At 39.0% G+C, this 20,565-nt stretch overlaps 1 protein-coding gene across 1 annotated transcript in view; it reads left to right on the forward strand.

Annotated features, from left to right (window-relative positions):
* Nucleotides 1-20,565, forward strand: part of SGIP1 (SH3GL interacting endocytic adaptor 1) — a 204,535-nt gene that overhangs the window by 111,250 nt on the left and 72,720 nt on the right. Inside the window, 6 exon segments of the mRNA XM_019837194.3 lie at nt 3,458-3,469; nt 8,590-8,601; nt 11,747-11,771; nt 12,713-12,764; nt 14,070-14,155; nt 17,431-17,523. Coding sequence (XP_019692753.2) covers nt 3,458-3,469; nt 8,590-8,601; nt 11,747-11,771; nt 12,713-12,764; nt 14,070-14,155; nt 17,431-17,523 — 280 coding nt within the window.

The following is a 20,565-nucleotide window of genomic DNA, read 5'->3' on the forward strand; positions in this document are numbered from 1 at the left end:
AGAATTATTCTTTCTCAAGCCACAGCACAGGACAATCCCTGCATGAGAGATGATTCATTGATTATATTTTAGGTATATGTTTTGTCCAGTCCAAAAATTCACTCATTCAGTTTCTCTGTACAAGTGCACCCAGGGGTATACATCTCTTTTCCAGTTCTCTTAGTAGCTTTTCTACAATGAAAAATCAACTCTGATGCTGTGAGCTCATTAATATCTTTGTTTTCCCCAGAAAAGAATTGTCTAATAGGGTTTTTTTTCCCTTTGTTCATTCGTGTGACATTCTGAAGAAGTCCTTAAGCCAGAGCTCATAGCCTAGGTGTTGGAACTGCTAACAATTAAAACAAACAACATATTGAATAAAAATGGTTTAATCATCATGAAGTCTGGATTGGGAAGGTGTGCGGTGGTGGGGCGGAGGTGGGGGGGAGTCCTTATCATTTGTGATTCTAATTCAATACATTTAATTCTAAGAAAAGGCTGAGAAATTTACCTTACAATCAGTTTAATTCCAAGATCTGAAACCATACCTAGAAACACAAGTTCACGTTCTGAAAAGCTCATTCCCTGAGACCTGCTCTGATAGATAGCCCTGGTGTATTATTTAACTGTTTTCTTTGGGAAGTTTTCTTTGGGTCTTGGAAAGACCCAAGATTATTTTCCAGAGTGTTCAATCTGTGAGCCTTTACCTGTATTGTTTCTAGATCCCAATGCTGATAAGGCCCTGAGAATGGGTTAATCAGTTTAGGGGACTTGGTCTGTGCCATAGACCCACCCCAACCAGGGTCTGGGGAGGTAGGTAAGCTGGGAACCAGACCCAGCTCTGCTCCTTAGTAACTGTGTGGCCTTGGAATTTATCTAAGCCTCCTTGTCCTCACTGCTAAATTAGAAATAAAAAGGACACCAAGGTAAAGGTAAAGGTTCTCAGTAAACATTAGCTCAATATCATCCACATCTTTTAATTCTCATAACATTCCTACAACTATTCCACAACAAATTCCTACAATTCCGCAACAAATCTACATCCCTGCCTTACGGAAATGAGATGCAGTACAGCCTGCTCAAAAGCATCCAGAGAATAAGGGGTTAAGCTGATTTAAATATACAAAAGTTCCTGCTCCTCCTTCCATGACAACTCCTATAAAGCTGTTTGATTTTAACCCAAGAATTTCTTTTTATCTGTAGGTTGAGAACATGGACCTTAATAACTTTCATTTCTTTGTGCTACTTACCAAGGGTCTGGGACCAAAAGCACCAAGAATGTCAGCACCTATCTTGACCCTCAGTTATTCTGCAGCATTAGTTTTTGGCTATGAGAGAACATTCTCCACCCCTGCCCCAAGATCTGATCACACAGCTCTATACTAATGTTTGTACAAAGCTGTGCTACTTCCTGGGAGCCTTTGTTATATGTATTCGACCCTGGGGTCACTAATAGCAGAGAGACCAACAGTTAAGTAGGAGCTAAGTGAAACATTTATAGGAGCTGGTGAAGGAGCCATTACAAAGAGGGTCACATCCCTTGGGGCATATACAATTCAGCTTTATTTCAGAGACCAGTTCATCTTTCTGTATTTTAAAAGATACTATGCATTTTATAGTGTTTTAATGGCCCCTAGAAAGGGAATTCCTAAACATGTGTGAATGCCTCCTGTGTGCCTAGCACTATGTTTGGGACCAGAGAGAGTCCACTCATGACCATTACTGTGAGTTAATAATCGAGTGGAGACACCTAAATAAAACAGGACAAAATAAAAACTGCAAAAAATATGCTAGCAATGCATACCTTGGTTTTTCTGAGGCTAATAAATGCCAGGCAAGCAGAAAAACCTTCAACATGAGTTTGTTCTTTTGAACAAAAGGAATGTGTGATGATCAAACCAGAGAAGGGAACAACTGATTTTGACAGGGAACATTGGAGAAGGCCTCAATGGAAGAAAAGGTCCTGACCTTAAAGAATAAGTAAAATTGTAATTGAGGGAGAAAGAAAAGGCCTCGAAGTCTACAGAGGCAGCCTGAGCAGAAGGCAGGTAATGTGTGAGTGGAGCGAACATTCAGATGACCAGGAGCCTCCAAGGTTAAGTGTGAGCTTCATGCAGAACAGCGGTGGAAGGTGAAGATGTGAGGGTAAATTGGAGCCCATCGTGAAGGCCTAACTGACGTAGAATGGAGCATGCGTTCTAATTTTTGTATGATTGGGAGGTTTTTGAAGGGCAGAGTAATATATTCACTTCACTATTTTGAAAAATAATTCTGGAGGTAGAGCAGAGGATGAATTTAGGAGATAAAACTGGAAATAGGACCATCAGCCAGGAAGTGCGTATACAAGGCCAGTGGAGCTCTACCGTCAGCCAGACATGAGGCCCTCACCAAGACAGTTGCCCAGGAAATAAAAGAGCATTCTGAGGGGCCAGCAACCACTCACCAGGAAAGTAATTTGCTAATGTCCGTGGGGAGTGGGGAGACATAAAATATGGGATGAAAGAACTGGTGATTCTAGCCAGGGTATCTTGAGAGAAGATGATGGGTACCGGGTTCCCTGACAAAACTGGAGTTTCTGGATAATCTCATGTATTAGTTTTATGACCATGCTCAGCTGCATTGCAATTATGTCATCTTCCAAATCACAAAGCATAATTTTCTATCTTCAAGGCACACATCTATTTGATGAAAGCTATTTGATAAAAGCATTCAAAAGAGAGGTTACAATGTGCTCAAATGAAGGCCACACCAATGCCCTCTACAGCTGGAACTTACAGGGAAGGCAAAACTTTATCTCTACCCACATAGGCTTCCAGCTGGGACTCTAACAAAAAGACAGGTTAATAAGAGAAAAACAAAGTCTATTAACAAGTGTATACATGGGAGACTTCCTGTATCCATGGGAGACACCCAGAAAAAATAAGTAAGTCAAAGAGGTGGCTTTAGAATTCTGAATTAGGGGAGGGGATGTAGGCCTCTGAAGGGAGAGTGTCTGATCTTTAGGAAAGGTAAAAGAGCTCTTACAAGAATAGACGGAAAGAATAGTTTGTGACAAAGTTGTCAGGGCGTGGGATCCACCTCTGGTTTCTTCTCCATGGTATGAGTCAATCCTTCCTGATTGATAACACCCCTGGGAAGGGGATTGATGACAATTCTTTTGGAGGCTTTATCTGTAGACAGATGAGGGTTGTTCAGAGAAAGCATCTCCCTGCATTACCGTTTTCAAATGCTTGCAGTTCACAGTGATCAATATACCAAAGTAGCATATTTTGGGGTGCCACATTCTTCCGTTCTTCAAGCCAGAGCCAGTGGCATAGGAATGACTGTGTCACACACCCAGGGGAAACCATTAGAAGAGCAATTCCTTGAGAGCTGCTTTAAGTGAGGTTGTTCTGAGGCTTGACCTGCTTCTTCTTGAAAATACTTTTCACTTCTCTCATTTTTCTCTTCTTTTTCCTCCTCATGCTACGCTTTTTAGAGGAAAAGTCCGGTAAGGAATAAGTCCTTTCCACATTTTGGCCAAACGTTATTTATTCTGTTCACTTTCATCATCTGCATATCCAATGATTGACTGTGTTTAACACCTAAACGAGATTTTGAATTTTAAAAACAAACCTTTGTGAACGAGGACAAGGCTTAATTATACCCCGTGCAGAGTAAAGGAAGTTGGTTGCTAAGTGATTTTACAAGCCTGTTATTAAGGGCCACAGGGTAATTTTGTAAAGATCTATGTCTGCCTCAAAAACAGGCATGTGATCAAATATTTTAGGTATTAAGTGTTATTTATTGCAACTTCTGCTTGGATTAGTCAGGCTACACATACATACCATAAGCTAGGCAAACACGTTGTTAAGTTAATTTCTTGTTTAATGCACAACATGATAGCATCCGTGAATGAAGGCTTCTGAAGCTGGCCTAGGAAAGGGTCTTTTTTATTTTATTTTTCATCTAATCAGAAAAATATCCCCTTCTGGAGTTGTCAGAAACGAAAAAAGAGGATCTTTTATAAAGTGCAAAACAACTCTTCCACAGTCCTTTTTAGTATCAGTGGGTGATTTTTAGTGGCAGCAAAAATCTGCTATGATGTACCTACATCGTTGTTTATTTTAGGACAACAATGAAACAGAGCCACTAAAAAAAAAAAAAATTCACCGTTCTCTTCTCAGTTGCCTGGTGTATTGGGAACACATTCCCAGGATGCTGATACATGGCTGACTAGAAAATATGGAAATGCTGTTTCCATGTTAATGAGCTCTGAGAAGGGGCTGGTGGTTGGTTGTACTTACCTCACCTAAGTGGACACTGCAATAAGTGCTGTAACGTGTCATCCTGTCCTTTGCCCCCATCCGGGCAGTCTCCGTACCATCTGCAGGGTACCACACTTGTGGGAAGTCCGGGTGATAGGAGGGAGGAGAAGTGGAAGACACAGAAGAACAAAAAAGGAGATCAAAATATTACAATTTATCAAAATACGAACCCAATGTCTTCTCGTTTCTAAAAATAAAATAAGCACTTGTTATTATCACTATGGCTCATACTAAGATGAATGGCCCACCTCTGAGTAATTGAGAGTCAAGTATGTATCACATCCTTTGTGGCATACAATTTTGTTGGTATGCTTTAGTAGCCTTTCTTTACATTTTGCCGGTTGTGCTTATTCTTGACCTTGAGTCTTTCTCTGAATTATCTAAATTTGGCCACTTCAAATGTTACTGAATCATGTGGCCTGAAGTTGACCTGGGGTGCCTTAAAAATGCCCTGTTCCTTATTGGGTTCCATCCTATTGTCCTCATAGCCATTAACCCTCATAGCCAAGTAACCCTTTTCATTGTGAGCTGTTTGTTTCTAAGGGTGAATCCCCCTCCCATTTCCTTGCCTCATTTTCCTTTGGAAATGCCCATCTTATGGATTGCTCATAAGACTGGTCCAGTCTTAATGACATCCAGCAGGCTGTTTGTTTCTCTTCCCAAATGGAGATTCAGAAGATCATCTCAACCAAGTCCTATTGGATATGATAGGCATTCAGTGGAACAAATTTAAATATACACAAACACCTACAAGGGGTGGGGGTGGGGGAGAAGTGTTTGCCCGATAGCTGGTCTTCACCATAAGCATTTAAAAGCAAGTAAGAATATTGGCTGGAATCAAAATAATAAGCATAATGATCATATATTCTAATTCTTTCCTAGAAAATGCTCTAACATGAATCACTGAATTTGCTGTGACTAGCCTGTATAAAAATATTTGTTTGGTGCTTTGTAGCTTTTCACGCATTTTCCTCTGGTTCCACAGAACACTGAATTTAGCAAATGAGGACGTTGTAAAGCTTCAAAAACTGAGGCTGATTTAGTGATTTTGATGAGCAAGACATATTGTGTTTGGTTACTTCTTTTTATAAATATCTTAAAACACTCGCATTGGCTACGACTAAGGTATCCTAGTAGGCTGAATTTAAATTAATCCTTTTGTGCAAAAAATAACAAAGCAAAGCTAGTGTGGAATAAGGACACTGTGGAAACTGTGAGGACACAGGCTGAAACATTATTTTAGGAAAGCATATTCATGTTGCAAACTATATGCATTTTAGAAATACAACATGTTCTAACCAAAGTCTTCATTCTAGTGACCAAATCACAAATTATTAGTGTATGCCCACTTTGAAAATAGCCTCAAGTACAAAGTCAGAACTATCTCTTTTCAGAAAAGTAGAGGGAATAATAAAATGTTTCCAAAACCTTCTCCAGAATGTGTCAGAAGATCAAGAGAAATCTAGGAATTGAGTAATTAATATTTAAATAGGAACAAAGGAAAACTGTTCAGAAAATGAATAGACCAATTGCAAAGTCCCTGTTTGAGTTATCAGGTGAAGTAATAAGAACAGTAGATAAAATCTACTGAGAGCTTATTATTTGAGACCCCGAAGCCTGCAATCAGTGACAAATTGGCCACCTGCAGGTTCTGAACAACGGAATAAGTGTTTTGTTTGCTTGTGTAGTTAAAAACAACTTTAGCTCACATTTAAAAGCCAGGATGTTTGAAATTAAAAAAAAAAAAATCCGGATGTGCCGCTTCTCTGAAGATCTGGCAGCAGTAGGCCCACATTTTTGCAGGGCAGGCGTGGGTGCACCCGATTAGTGGCGAGTTCACCAAAGCTTTGTGAAAGACACGTGCCCTTACAGACAGCACCCCGCTCCTTGCCCTGCACCCATCTGAGTTTGCTGCTCAACGCATAGTGTTCAGCTTATAGAATCTATCGAGACCAGACACGAATGAGTTTCCTTCCACCTTTGAAGCTAATTCCGTATATTGGTAGAGAAAGGTAGAAGGCTAAAGGCTTCAACGTTCTTGGGAAATGAGGAAGAGTAAAATAAAACTTTTAACAGAGGCCCTTCTCTCCTGGCTCATACACATTTTGCTGTCAGAATTGTTGTTGTTCAGCAGAACCAGTATACAGCTGCGTTATGCACCTTAATGGTGACAATTAACATATATGAAGCCCTTCAATCTGACGTGTAGAATATTTTTCTTTTGAAGGTTTCAAATAGCTCTTAAGTATGGACTGTGAGGCTTTCTGGGTCTGACCTCTCCACAGCTTCTAGCTGGGTCTTCTCGATTCTGGATGATAAGCTTGTAACTGCATGAACTTGAACCGCTTTTCCCAGATGAAGGCATTTTGCACGCAGACCTTCTGAAATGCTATCTTATGATGTTGTCTTTCGCTAGAAAAAAAAAAATACGAGCAGGAACTGTTGATTAAAAATACAGGTTTTTCACTCATTGGAAATTAAGATATGACTTAATTTGGGGCGATTAATGTAATTGAAATTATTTTGAAAAGTGTTCTCTATAATCTTAAATGAATAAAGTTTCTTTGTATGTAAGGCTCTGCCTCTGTATGGGTACAATCTGCATTTTATTTTTACATTTCTTTTCATAATTTCATCTTAGGGAAATTTGTGTCACTTTTAATCTCCTCTTGCTGTAGTTTATGCTACCTTTAAAAGTGAATTGTTTGCCATGAAATTGAAGCTAAAATCATATATTCCCACATTTTTTCTTAGAGAAGAATTTTAGTCTGGTCATTAAAAGAATTATAAAATCTAAATTTTTATTAGTGAATTCGTCTCAAAACACAGTATGAATTAGTCAATAAAAGAATTTAAGCCTAGAAATACATATTCATAAGGGGACTTTTTGATTTTATGTAAATTATGTACACGCATATAGACAAATTTATAAGAAAGGTGAGAAAAATATGGAGCAGAACCTGGAACATAAGGCATATGAGAAAGTCTCAAATATTATAAGTAAAAATGACTAGAGTAACCATGTTCAAAGTGATGTGTTTTGTCACAAAACATTCAAGACAGGAAGTAAGCATTCATGGTCCTCTGCTTTAGGAGCCCTCCGACGATGTAAAGTAAGAATGAGACCAGAGACCTAAACTCTGTCTCCGGCTCTACCCATTTACTAGCTGTGTGTCTCAGAGCCTCACTTTCCCCTCTTTTTCAAAAAGGCAGTTGGACCAGATATCCATGGAGGCCTCCCAGGTATAAAACGCTAGAGGCTTGTTTCCTGTCCACCCTCCAGAGAGTAGAACCATCCTCTTCATCTGAGCAACCTTCTGGATACTTACGTATTTGCACTTCCGGCCTGGATTTGGGGATTTGGGCAATCCTAGGTCACAGATAACCTCTAGTAACTTCATGGGGTAGCCCATATTTTGAAACCAAAACTCTGAGAAAAACCTCTTTCCCTACTCACATCACAGTCACTATTGTTACTGTGGAAAAACCCTATAGAGGGAGAGTAATCAGAGTTTGTTGGGGTAAATTGATAGCAGCCATAAACCAGGTTTGAGAAGTGAAGGAGAGAAGACGTATGTCTGCTGGTTGTGTTCTTACAGACAACATCTGGTCCACCATTGTTCTACTGATGCTGGACAGTTTTCCTTACTGCCATCTGTGCTTGTCAGGGGCTCCTCGTCTTTTCCGTCACATTCCTACCCGTTGGTAGAGACTGCCCAAATCACCAGGCCAAGAACGGACACTTCAAAAAAAAAAGTCCTCACCAACACTCATTCCATAGGATATCAAAGAGAAGAGCCAGGCAAACAAGAGGTCTTTCTAATCCTACTGTCTGATGTGGGGAGGCTCCAATTTAGTGCAAATCACATGGGAAATACATTACATCTATGGTGTTTGCTAACACCCTGTTGTGTGGGAAACACTTTTCTCTATAGTACCTAGTCTCTAAAACCTCCTCCCCAAATAATCTGGAGAGAAACTCCTTATGACAAAACATTAAAAGCTGTCAGTGAAATTGTCTTGTATGTTTCTGTCTTTTTTCTTTTGTACACTTCACTGAAATAGTACACCCCATTAACAAAGCTATGATATATCACAGATAGCTTCTCTGTAAGGTTCTCCAAAACCTCTTCATGGTTTAAATAAGCCACAGGCATGATGACTGCCTGTCTTTCTTTGGCCTGATTACTTGGAGTGTATGTTTCGTTGGCTGTTTATGAAATCTTCTGTTACCCAAGCCTGTTGACTGATCCATCATTCTCTGACTAGGTATCTGTTCTCTCTTCCTTTTTGCTGATCACAGAGGCGCAGCCCGGTAAGAACTCTCAACATTTTTACCTTAAACATGTATAGAGAAAATTGTTGCCAAGGCGAGGTGGCCAGGTTTGGCTTCCCATTAAATTTATGATGACCCAAAATGAATGAAGCAGATGAATCATATTTATTGGTTGGAAGCCACTGATCATATAAGTGTCAAGATATTTTAAGATTATCAGAGCACTTTTCCATAACAAACTAAATTAATACATAAGTATCCCAACCCTAGTGCTAAATTTGAAAAATGTGTGTGTACGTGTGTGTGTGTGTGTGTGTGTGTGTGCAGGCGTGGGTATGGATGTGTGTGTATGCAAGGCCTGGAGACTGGCCAAAAAGCACCATAGAAGTTTACAGCAAAGTGATAATAAAGAATAAGAAAGCTATGAAGAAAGTAAGGAAACAATTTTTAAGCCACATTGTTTTTAACCCTGAATTTGAAGTAAGTCCTGGTCTATAATCTATGTTGGTCAGTATACACTGATACCTAATAATATATAATCATAATTTCCATGGTGGGAGGAAGAGACATGTTTTCAGGTCAATACTCCTAGGTTATCACATAAGTCTGTATTTCATCACTGAAGACAAATCAGTATTAGTTTGCGTTGTTCAAAGTGAAAAATCAGTCATTTTTCTCAGATTGAAATGTACGATGAATTTAAAGTAACAAAAAGTAGGGTCCTTGTTTTGTTTGAAATGACCCCCATCTGCCTTGAGAGAGGAAATGGAACTGAAAACAGTGCCCTCTGAAATCCCCTCTGTGAGCACATGCCAATTTGATCAATTGGTTATTATTTGGGGCCAATCCTCTGGCCCAGCTGACAAGCTGGTGGTTCTCTGTTTAAATCACATAGCCGATGATCAAAGATAACACCTCCAGGGGCTGCTATTCAGGTGTGGCTGATTCCTACCCAGCAGTTAGGTGACATCTGAGATTATGACAAGTTACTCTTTTTTTTTAAGGAAAAAGAGGGAATTAACTAATTAAAAATGAAGGCGATTTATTCACAGCCTACATGTAAGGACAATCATTAAAAAGAGGAAAATGTGGTCACTTGGGAAGGAGAAGAGTTTTTAACTCAATGGGCTTTCTCCTGAATGTGGTTTGTGTGATCGACATAGCCTTAACCTTGCTCTAGATTGCCATGCTGCAACTTCAAGACCATCAAAGAGCTGTATGCGGGATCCAGCTGACAATGGGACTTTCTTTTCTGTTGCTGCTGATCATTCAAATATCTGTTCCTTTCTAAATTGATATTATTCTTCCTAATTTCTATACAACAGAGTCTTCTTGCCCATCTCTGCCGTATCTTGCTTGCACTTAACTGGTGATGGTTCACTTATGAGGAGTATTTAATAAAAATGTTAAAGGGGCTTCTTGTTTACTGCCTCTCAACAATGAACGTCTAGTAACGAATTGATACACCGAGAACCAGCGAATACAAAAGAAGCTTTGTACCTTGTTTGGTTTCATGAGTATTACATTTTTAATGGAAGAGGTAGGATAGAGAGACCAAAAGGTCCTCGATACAGCCTCAGGAGTCCCCTGTCTCTTGGGTTTCAGGTTCCTTCAATGCCAACCTCGTGATCAACTACTAGGAAGTAGAGCCTGGGTATCTTTACTTCAGACCCATAAAAACCTGACTCTCTGAGGCTCCAAAACCTAGAACAACATTTTAATTCCATTTAAACAATTTGTTCTCTTATTGTTTTTGTCTACAGAGTCTTATTTTCCGAAAACCAATTTGTATCCAAACTCCCATAATGACTGTAGCTGATTTAAATGACCGTATTTAATTTAAATGTTTATTAATTAAAAAAAAACATTAACTTAATCAGACATATTAACTTAAAATTCTCATTTACTAAAGTAAATAAAGTTAATCTCTATTTCAAAAATCTTTACTAACAATGGAATAATTCTCTATAATGGCACATACACACAGATTGTATTATTAGGCAAGACAAGCCAGGAAATGCAGAGTGAAAGATTGAGCCATTCGTTAGAAAACATCTAGTAAAATCTTGCTCAGATTGAAACTGCTCCTGTATCATAAATGAGTTCAAAATGAGACAGAAAATTCTGAGAAATCCTTAGGAAAGAAGGTAAGAAGTTTCTTCTGGATCTGTTATAAAGGCCCTACATCTGATCCTGAGTTGTTCATGTTACCATTTGAGAGAAGAGAACGTATCTGTGACCAGCCACCAAACACATGGTCATGCCCTTTGGAATACTTTCCTATACTTGCACTTTCCCATCCCCACTCTGTCCCCCTCATTCTCCTAAGGCAGGCCCTTCCAAGCCCATGATACCACCTTTCCAGGGCTCTACTTTTCTGGTAGCACCCCAGGCTAAGAATCTTCCACAGCAGTTTTGAATCAAACTTTTTATGTAATCAATGTTTCTGTTATAAGTTTCTGTGAGGGTATTATAAAAACTAGACCATACCTTCTCCAATAATTCTTACCAGGGCTGTTTGCATTCCTATTGTACCACAATGCCTGGAGCTAAAGGAATGACTTTCAGTTGGTGGATTGGTGGGCCCTATGGCAGACAAGTGAAAGAAATTGAGGTGGGAAGGGCGGTTGAGGAGAATGAAATTCCTTGGCTCCCTGATGAAAACAGCCCATTCAGTGGCAATGCCTCCAAGTTTTCCTTCCCTGTAACATTTGCCACTTATATCTTTAAAAATTACATTAGTAAACTAATGACTTTTTACCAACAACTTATGGACCTCCCCCACCTTAATAAAAGCAGACAATACTCCCAATACATTCTATAATTTTCAAACACCGAACATATGCGAAACTTGGATTTATTTGTCTGATAGGCTTCAAGGTTGTTTTTTTAATTGAGCTATTCAATATTTGCTTAATTTACCAAGTCTACCCAGGTAAGGGGTTTTTCTGGTTCAGAAGACTTATGATTTACCCTTCCTTTCTCTCTATAAACCTTGAGTAAAATTAAAAACTGATTTATGTATGTGTGTCTACAATTTCCAACTTGAATGCAATTCTGAGAAAAATTTCATTTTTCCCCATCTGCATTTCTGAATTCAGTTTAATTGCAATGACAGAAATATACATATTGTACATAACATATATGTGGTCTTAAACCTTATAGTGTCTATTTCTAATTCTAGGGTGCAATTAAAAGGAACTTATCCAGTAAGTATATCCTAGCTACCAGAAATAGAGTAAAATTTAAAAGAAGAAATAGTTCCTTGGATCTTGGAGCATAAATATGTATACATTTCAATTATACACTCTTGGGCTTGATTTTTAAGGTTTACAAATGTTTTACTTTTGCAGCAAAGAAATCTTGTAATGATAAAGGGGCCTGGTGGGTCCTGAATAATTAATATTTAAATTCTGAAAATGAATATGGTTTGGGAAAAGCATTGCTACCTTCTTCCGATATTTGTCAACTCTTGCTGTATCATCTGACTTTAGAAATGGATTTAATTAAGTGTGTGTTTGTTGATGGGGGTGGGGAGAGGAGAGGGACGGAAGGAATCGAAGGCAGATGCAACTTACCCATTCATAATGTTATCTGATATAAAAATTTTAGTCACCCAAAGTGATATGATACAGGTTATAATATATGCAGGGCATGATTTTCCTCTGCGGCATATAGCATATTCTAGGGAATTCTAAATTCAGGACTGCTAGTTAAAGATACAACATTTTCTTGGCATTTCAAGAAAAGAACAGGCAAAGAATGCTGGATTCCTGTACTATGTACATATGGCCTGGCTTAGTATTCTCTTACGGTAATTGGGAAGCAGGACTGCTCAAGGCGGCAGACATTTGAAGAATGGTAGGCTACTCAGCTAAACTCTGCAGTATACAGCTCTTCTGTTTGACAGCTTATCATGGTAATTCCTTGGTTAATTAGGTTTTGCAAATGCCAGATAAAATGCTACTACATATGTCTGATATGTGGCTGTTGCATTGCCTGGGTAGAGGGTTTGTTTTGCAAAATTTTCATATTGAGTTGCTTATTGGTGGGACGTAAATCTCTAAGTGTTTCCAAACATAGCTCATAAGATGTATAAGAAAAGAATAGTAAAAATATGCCTACCAAGTTTCTTTGTCCTGTACATCAGGTGAAGAAGTGGCAAGACCCAGGCGTTCCACACCAACTCCAGAACTTACGAGGTGAGCATGGAAGACATTAGTTGTGTTTTATATAAGGTATCACACATTGTTAACAATCAAGCAGATCTCCTTTAGGCTCAGCTTTCAACTTGTATTAATAAAGGGCCTGCTTTTATGTGTGAGTCCATAGCATGATTCAAGGGTATTATCGTTTCTCACAAGTGCAGCCTGAGGCAGACACTTACAGAAGAACTGTATAGTCATCCAAAGTGACTATCAGAATGTGCAGACCCCTCACTAATGCAAAAGTGAAAGTCTGTATGAACAGATCTTTTGATGTTTGGAATGCTGATCTGACATATGATTATATCTCCCTATGAAGAATAGCGTGTTTAGTTGGCTTCAATTTCATGATACATTCCACCTGTCATACACCAAAAGAATCTATTCTGCCTTTTTGTTTTTGGCAAAATGCTGTATTTTGTATTGTCTATTCTTTGAGTTAAGTATTGTACAAATGGGCATTGTTTTCCAAAAAGACTACTATTTCTATTTAAAAGCTGGATTCTTTTCATTTTCCCTCCTCCTGACCCCCTACCCCATCCCCTCTCACTCCCATTGCACACACAGAACTCATCAGGATCAGTGAGGGAAATAGAGTCTGGGAAGAAATGAAGATTTTGCAGCCTTTTGTTAATAATCATTTTAAGTAATAATTAGGAGAAAGGATAACAATTTAACATATTTCCACCCTTCCCCTTGAGTTCTCAATGTCCTTCTTTTTCTGAGATGTGCTCTATTTAAGGTATTAGGAGGTTATAACTAGTCTTTGTGAGTGTTGATTGGAGAGAGAGTATGGAAATTAGAAAATAGTAGACCTAGTTTCTTCTTCAAACACAAACTTCCTGGGTGCCTTTCACTTAACCTACCTATGACTGACTTTCACTAATCACAAACTGCATTAGCTACAATACAGGGATGTGATGCAGACAAATATAAATGGTATTTGAGATCTGAAGAAACTAAATGCTTTGCAATAAACTGTTATCTCTCGTACTATCTCTTCTAAGTATAGAGAATCTTGATGACTTGAAAGAGTTTCTCAACTTATTTCTAATGGACCATTATGTTGGTCCCTCAATGAGAACTAGGGATCTTATCTCCTACCAATCCTCTCGTCCATAGTACATCTGACATTCTTACATATACTTTCTGGCCCCATGGGAGCTTGCATACATGCATATGTATGTACCCAAATACGCACACATATATCTGCCTTGCCATGAAAAATATTTGAAAGCTTGTATATATTTTTAGCATTAATATCCCCTTTCTCTATGTTTTGTTTTAATGGGTGTAATTTAGCAAAAAGCCTCCAGATGACACTACGGCCCTTGCTCCCCTCTTTGGTCCTCCATTAGAATCAGCTTTTGATGAACAGAAGACAGAAGGTAGGCAAAACATGTGTCTCTTAGATTTTTCTTTTCATTGAAGTATAACTTACCTAGAGGAAAGGCATGTGTCTTGAGCCATGTACCATCAGATCCTCATGTGAAAGAGAAGTTCTGATCCAGGTGTGCTGTGGGGATAAGAGTTTCATTTGCAAACCTTTAGTATTTTAGGATTTGAAACCTTGCTTCCAGAAATATCAAATAGTTAACAAGTTCACTCCTCAAAAGTGGTCAGTAAGAATTACTGCAAATCTATACAAATCACTGGGAATAAGTCAGGGAATAAGTGCCCTGGGGTCCAAACAGTTATCGTTGTGGACCAAGACCTTAAACTCCCTGTCACAGTCACTGTCACTGTGATCTAGCCTCTCTGACCACATTTACTCTCTTCTCCACCTTGTCACTGGAGGTGTCAGTTGGACTGCTCACCAGACTTGTTTGCAGGCTCAAGACCCAGGAATGACCTTGATTCATTGAGCAACTTACAAGCAAAATGTTGTGGAAAAAATTATCAACTCAGCCATTTTTATTGGGTTTACCCATTAAACATTTATTCCTAGAATTAGATATTTAACTTTTTAAAATTAGCCATCTTTTTTGGATGGCTGTAAATAATGTATACCTTGCTGACGTAAATGAAACTCTTTATTAAAGGGATCTAATCTATTCCTGAAATGTATTTACATACAATGCATGCATCTCCAGTGTCTGTGTTTGGTAATATGGGATGGTTTTATTAAAAAACACCATTTGATTTAAAAGCACTGTTGTATATGTATAATAAAATGTTATTTTTTATACCATTGGGCAAAGAAATAAAATTTAACTGTTGAGGACAACAGGACTTGAAAGCATAATGAGTAAACTAAACTATAGTAACAAAGAGACTCCAAATTGCAGGGAGCTAAACAATATAGAATTTTATTTCTGTCTTATGTTAACAATCTCAAAGTAAACAATACAGGGATGGTAGGGTGGGTCTGCTGTTCTCAGTACATGGCCTTCATGTCTGGGTCCACAGGAGCTGCTCCAGCTCTCATCATCCCCCAGTGAGAGTAAAGTGGAGAGGGGGCGGGGGACAGGGAGGACCAGTGGAATTCGCTGCCAATTCTCGTGAAAGCAAAATCTGGAAGAGACAGGCATCACTTTAACTAGAGCCAATCAGAAAGAATTTAGTGCCATACGGCCAGCTAGAACTTCTTAACTCTAGAAGAAACGGAGAATAGATACTGGAAGACCGCTAGCAGTCAACCACATCAAAATATTTTTCAATGATACAGTTAAGAAAATGTATAAGGAACATCCCTAAATACGCCTTTAGGGATTTAAATGTCTACAACTTAAAATCCCTAAATAAAGGTGGCCTTGCGATGGGTTATCAGTTGTCTTATTAACTCAGCTATGATCACTTTTCCTTTTAATGACGTAATTGTACAGTGATTAAAGGTGGGATTTGATTTGTTGCATCTGAATCTACCTATTAAAGGAATCCCCTAACTGTATGGAAACCTGATTTACAAAATAGAAAGCAGTTCTTTTTTAAAAAAGTTTATTTATTTTGAGAGAGAGAGTGTGGGGAAGGAGTAGAGAGAGAGGGAAAGAGAAAATCCCAAGCAGACTCTGTGCTGTCAGTGCAGAGCCCAGCATGGAGCTTGATCTCATGAACCGTGAGATCATGACCCGAGCTGAAATCAAGAGTCTGATGCTGAACTGACTGAGCCTCCCAGGTGCCCCTAGAAAACAGTTCTTTGAAAATTGAGGTGGTGTCCCCCATCACATCCATGGGGAAAAAATGCTACTCCACATCTTTGGAGAATCTTTGCTTTCATATTAAAGCAAAATATAACCAAGACCATCTTTGTGTTTGTGATGGAGAGGAGAGACACACCTGACCTTGTCCATGAGCCTGGCTTGCTTTTTCTTGAGGTGGTTTCATCCCCCAAAGTTCTATAAAATTCCAGCATTTGCCCACGCACACTTGCTCTTCCAATATTTGCACTTAACCTTTCATATCTACGCACTCTCACTGCATTTCCTTGATTCTTCTGTCACTAACTTATAAGGCCTGGGGTCGAAATTTGTATTTTGGAGTCATGTATGCATGCCCAGGATCAGATCTCAGCCCCTCTCAGCTACCAATAGGTAGCTCTTGGGCACATTATTTAATCCCTTTAGCCTTTACTTCTTCTACTGAAAATGGCACTAATCAACCACAGGCTGGTGTTGTAAGGATTAGAATATTTAATAATATTCTGGCCTTGGGATAAGTGTGCTACATGCATTTTGTGTACGTTTTATTTGTATGTATTATCTCTTGTGATCCTTTTAGTAACTCTTGGATTCCTCTTACTATCTCTACACAGAAGGAAGGGAAGCTCAGAGGTGAAATGACTGGCCCACGTTCCTACAGTCTTAGAGGCTGGATTCAAATTCATAGCCCACTAACCACCCAGCCTGTGTTTTACCACATAATGAATTACAAGCAGTACTTCCATAGATCCTGGCAAATGATATGTATGGAGAAAACCTAGTTGTTTACATTGTTACCATAGCAATAAAAAAATCAAAACAAGAAGATAGAAGAAATGGAAGCTACGTTAGGTTCAGTGTCGTTAGGCCCAATACCTAATTTCCCTGGTTTACTTTAGGTGTCGAAGCCCCTCTTTATTTTGTTGGTTCTCTTAAGATATTTACCAAACATTTTTAGGGTAATTTCATTTCTCTTTAGGATGCCATAAAAGGTTTATTTAAAGACCCTGTACTATCCTTTAAAGATATGAACCACTCTACAGAACCCAGGCATTTTCATTTTTGAAGCATATTCCTACCAAACTTTAAATAAACCAACTTGAAATGAACATGCATGGATGGGATTAATGCCTGGATCTTCAAATGGGTGCCCAAAACAGAGCCAGTACATGTACTAACATTCAGAATGTCCTTAAGTGACCAACCAGGAAGAAAATGCAGATACTGTATTTTGAAAGATTTTATTTAGCTATGTGTGCACACACAGACACCCTCACCCTCACCACACACAGACACAGATACACACACACACACACACACACACACACACACACACACCACTGCTATTTCCATTCTTTGCTTGAAAAGAATGAGAACCAGCACACTTCTAAATTACTTTGCTAGGACTAAGACAAGAGGGAGATAATTTTGTGAAGCTCATCTTTAAACTGACATTTTAAGTTCTAAAATCCAGGAATGTTTCTTTTTTGGACTCACCCTGGGAAATTTTCTTTTTATGTTTCCAGTTCTTTTAGATCAGCCTGAGATATGGGGTTCAGGCCAACCAATTAATCCAAGCATCGAGTCGCCAAAGTTAACAAGGCCTTTTCCCACTGGAAGTAAGTTGTGTCTGCTCTGTCTGGAAAAATAAGTGACTCATTTTACTGTCTGCATAGTGAAATTAAGCAACTCTTAGAAAGTACATAAGCAACACTTGGATTGTATAATATTAAGAAAAGATGTTATTCTTTTTTTAAGTTTATTTTGAGAGAGAGAGAGAGAGAGAGAATGAGTTGGGGGGGGGGGGAGAATGGGGAAGAATCCCAAGCAGGCTCCATGCTCAGTGCAAACTGACATGGGGCTCAATTCCATGACTCAGAGATCATGACCTGAGCCAATATCAAGAGTCAGATGCTTAACTGAGCCACCCAGGCACCCTAGAAAAGAGGTTATTCTAATAGGCTTTAGAGGTAAAGGGGTCTAGGGCAGTTTGTCAAGGCGGGAATAATATAATAAAATTATTAACTTTGAATCACAGCTTCTTCTGACATCCTATAGGCTTGTTCATTCATTCATTCACCATGCATACAGAAGAGAGAGAAGCAAGTAAGCTAGAGAATCTACCATGCTCCAGGTACTGGACTATCACACAACACAGAAGTGAACAAGTCAGATAGTCTCTGCTAGTCCTACAGGACAAGGAGGATGCATAGAACAGAAAGGACACATTGAGAAGAAAGAGGGATAATAGAGAGCAAGAGAAATGATGCTATTTGGTGGGAAGCTGAGATAGGAGGTCAAGGCAAACTTGTCTTAAAGCAGGGCCATCAGCGATGCTATCTCAGCATGCCCCCTACCCCCCACCCTCTCCTGAAGATGCTGATAGCCCTTCACCTGTGGTGGGTTGAGCTATTTGGCCTGAATGGATTGTTCATTCGGTCAAGCCACCCACTTGATGGATTTCTTGAGTTCTCATTTCAGTAAACTTCCCATAGCATATGTGCTTGTGGAAAGTACTCTTTAAAATGACTGTAGGAAGAAAATTGGGTCTCAGAAAAAGATGTTTGGTGGTGAGATGGGATGCAGAGAATATTTTTCCTTTGTGGGAAATTAATACTATATATACACCAATTAATACTTTACCAGTTCAGCCTTCCCAGGGCTCTGCATTATGGGTCTTAAAAATAATCGTAGGAATTAACCGAGGAGATTCCTGATCAAAGTCCCAGAGGTTGTTTACTGGGATTAGTGCTATGAAACCAGGTGATCCAGTCCTTCCAAAGGTATTTCCCTCATAAAACAGGATAGGAAAAACAGCATCACCAATAACTATTTTAAATGTCTAAACTTTCAAAGATGTGTTTTTGAGAGAATTTGAACCCCAGTGGTGTGATTTTGAATGTTTCTCTCTGCTACTGGGAAACAAAGCCAGTGAAAAAGCTCTAACTTCCTTGAAAAGCTTTCTTTAGAAACTGAGCCATCCAGATTATTCCTAGAAAACCTTTCCTAGATGCCAAGAAAGTCCATAAATGAAATGTTTATGTAGATAATGTATTGATTTTAAGACCAACTATTGACATTTTAGAGTTTTATGAGTTTTATGTGCTGTGGTTACACTTAGCACAGCAAAGGCTATTGTATAATCGAGATGTATTGCATAAGTTTGCTCATTTCATGGTTGCAGCATAAATTTGCTATTTTACATTATTAGGCTCTTATGGTATTTTGTGTATTTTTATTGATGATGATCTCAATTTTTGCAGAGAACCTTAATCAAAAACAGAGCCCCTGATTGACTCTCAGCTTCTGTAGAAAAACACGATCCGTTTGAGGTGTAGTTTTCAGAAGCTCATAACTAAGATTAGGAACCAGGTATTTCTGGGCTTTAGGATGGTAGCTGTCAGCCATGCCTGGTGTATAGAAAGATGGGATGCTTTCTGAAATTAAATGAAGTCAAGTGAGGGTGGAGTGACACAGAGGGGCTCTTTTTAATGCAGGCAGGGAGAGGATACTGTAAGAGCTCTCCAGCCAGGGCCCAGCTGACCCACTCTGTTTTTAGGTTATGAAAGATTGGGCCACATTCAGATTCACTGGTTTATGAGATTAGTGTGAACTCTTTGAATCTACTAAATGTAGCAGGTGACAGGAAACCATACATTTAAAGAAAGAATAAGGAGCTCCTGGGTGGCTCAGTCGGTTGAGCGTCAGACTTTGACTCAGGTCGTGATCTCAGGACTTGTGAGTTCGGGTATGCTTTTTCAGCGTGGAAGCTGTCAGCAATTCTCTGTAACCCATCCCCCCCACCCCCGATCTTTGCCCCTCCCCTGCTTGCATTCTCTTTCTTCCAAAAATAAACAAACATTTTTTAAAAAGAAAGAAAGAATAAGACAAAAAAATGTACCTGTTGAAATAGTAATCCCTAACTTTGCCCACAAAATGCCAAGTCTAGTTCAGAAGGTTGAATCACTGCGTTGGGGCAGTAATACAATACTTTTTCTATCTGAAGGGTTTTGTTTAGCCATAATTTTTACCAAGGGAATCTACGTATTCTTCCTTGCTCCAAATCATATTGCTTCAGACATTCAAAAATATACTAAAATTTAAGATGTGTGACTTTTTTTTGAGGGGAGAGAGGGGCAGAGGAAGAGGGAGAAGAGAGAGAATGTTAAACAGTAGAGTCTGATCTCACAACTGTGAGATCATGACCTGAGCCAAAATCAAGAGTTGGGCACTTAACCAACTGAGCCACCGAGGCGCCCCTAAGATACATGACTTTGAGAAATCTTTCCAGACTCAACTTAGGCAACACTATCTTGACTACATTAAAAACCCCCTCATCTGAGCTTCCACCAAGATAATTCTCATTTCCTCGACCACCCCTGGATTGTAATCATCTGTTAACATGGTATTCATCCATTCATTCATAAATTCCTTGAGGACAGAGGCTTCTTTTATTTAGCCCTTTGCCCCTAGTTCCTAGTACAGGATACAGAACTTTGTTGGTGCGTGAAGTTCGTCCAAGAAAGGAATGAATAAATAAAATGAAGACATTATCATTATCTGACATTCTTTTGACAAATTCTTATTAGCATAAAATGGAAGAATCTGAAGGGGTCCTGCTTCAGTTTCTTAGCTCTGAACTTAGAAATCTGTAGACCATT

Source organism: Felis catus, chromosome C1 (genome assembly GCF_018350175.1).
Source record: "Felis catus isolate Fca126 chromosome C1, F.catus_Fca126_mat1.0, whole genome shotgun sequence".
Taxonomy (NCBI): domain Eukaryota; kingdom Metazoa; phylum Chordata; class Mammalia; order Carnivora; family Felidae; genus Felis; species Felis catus.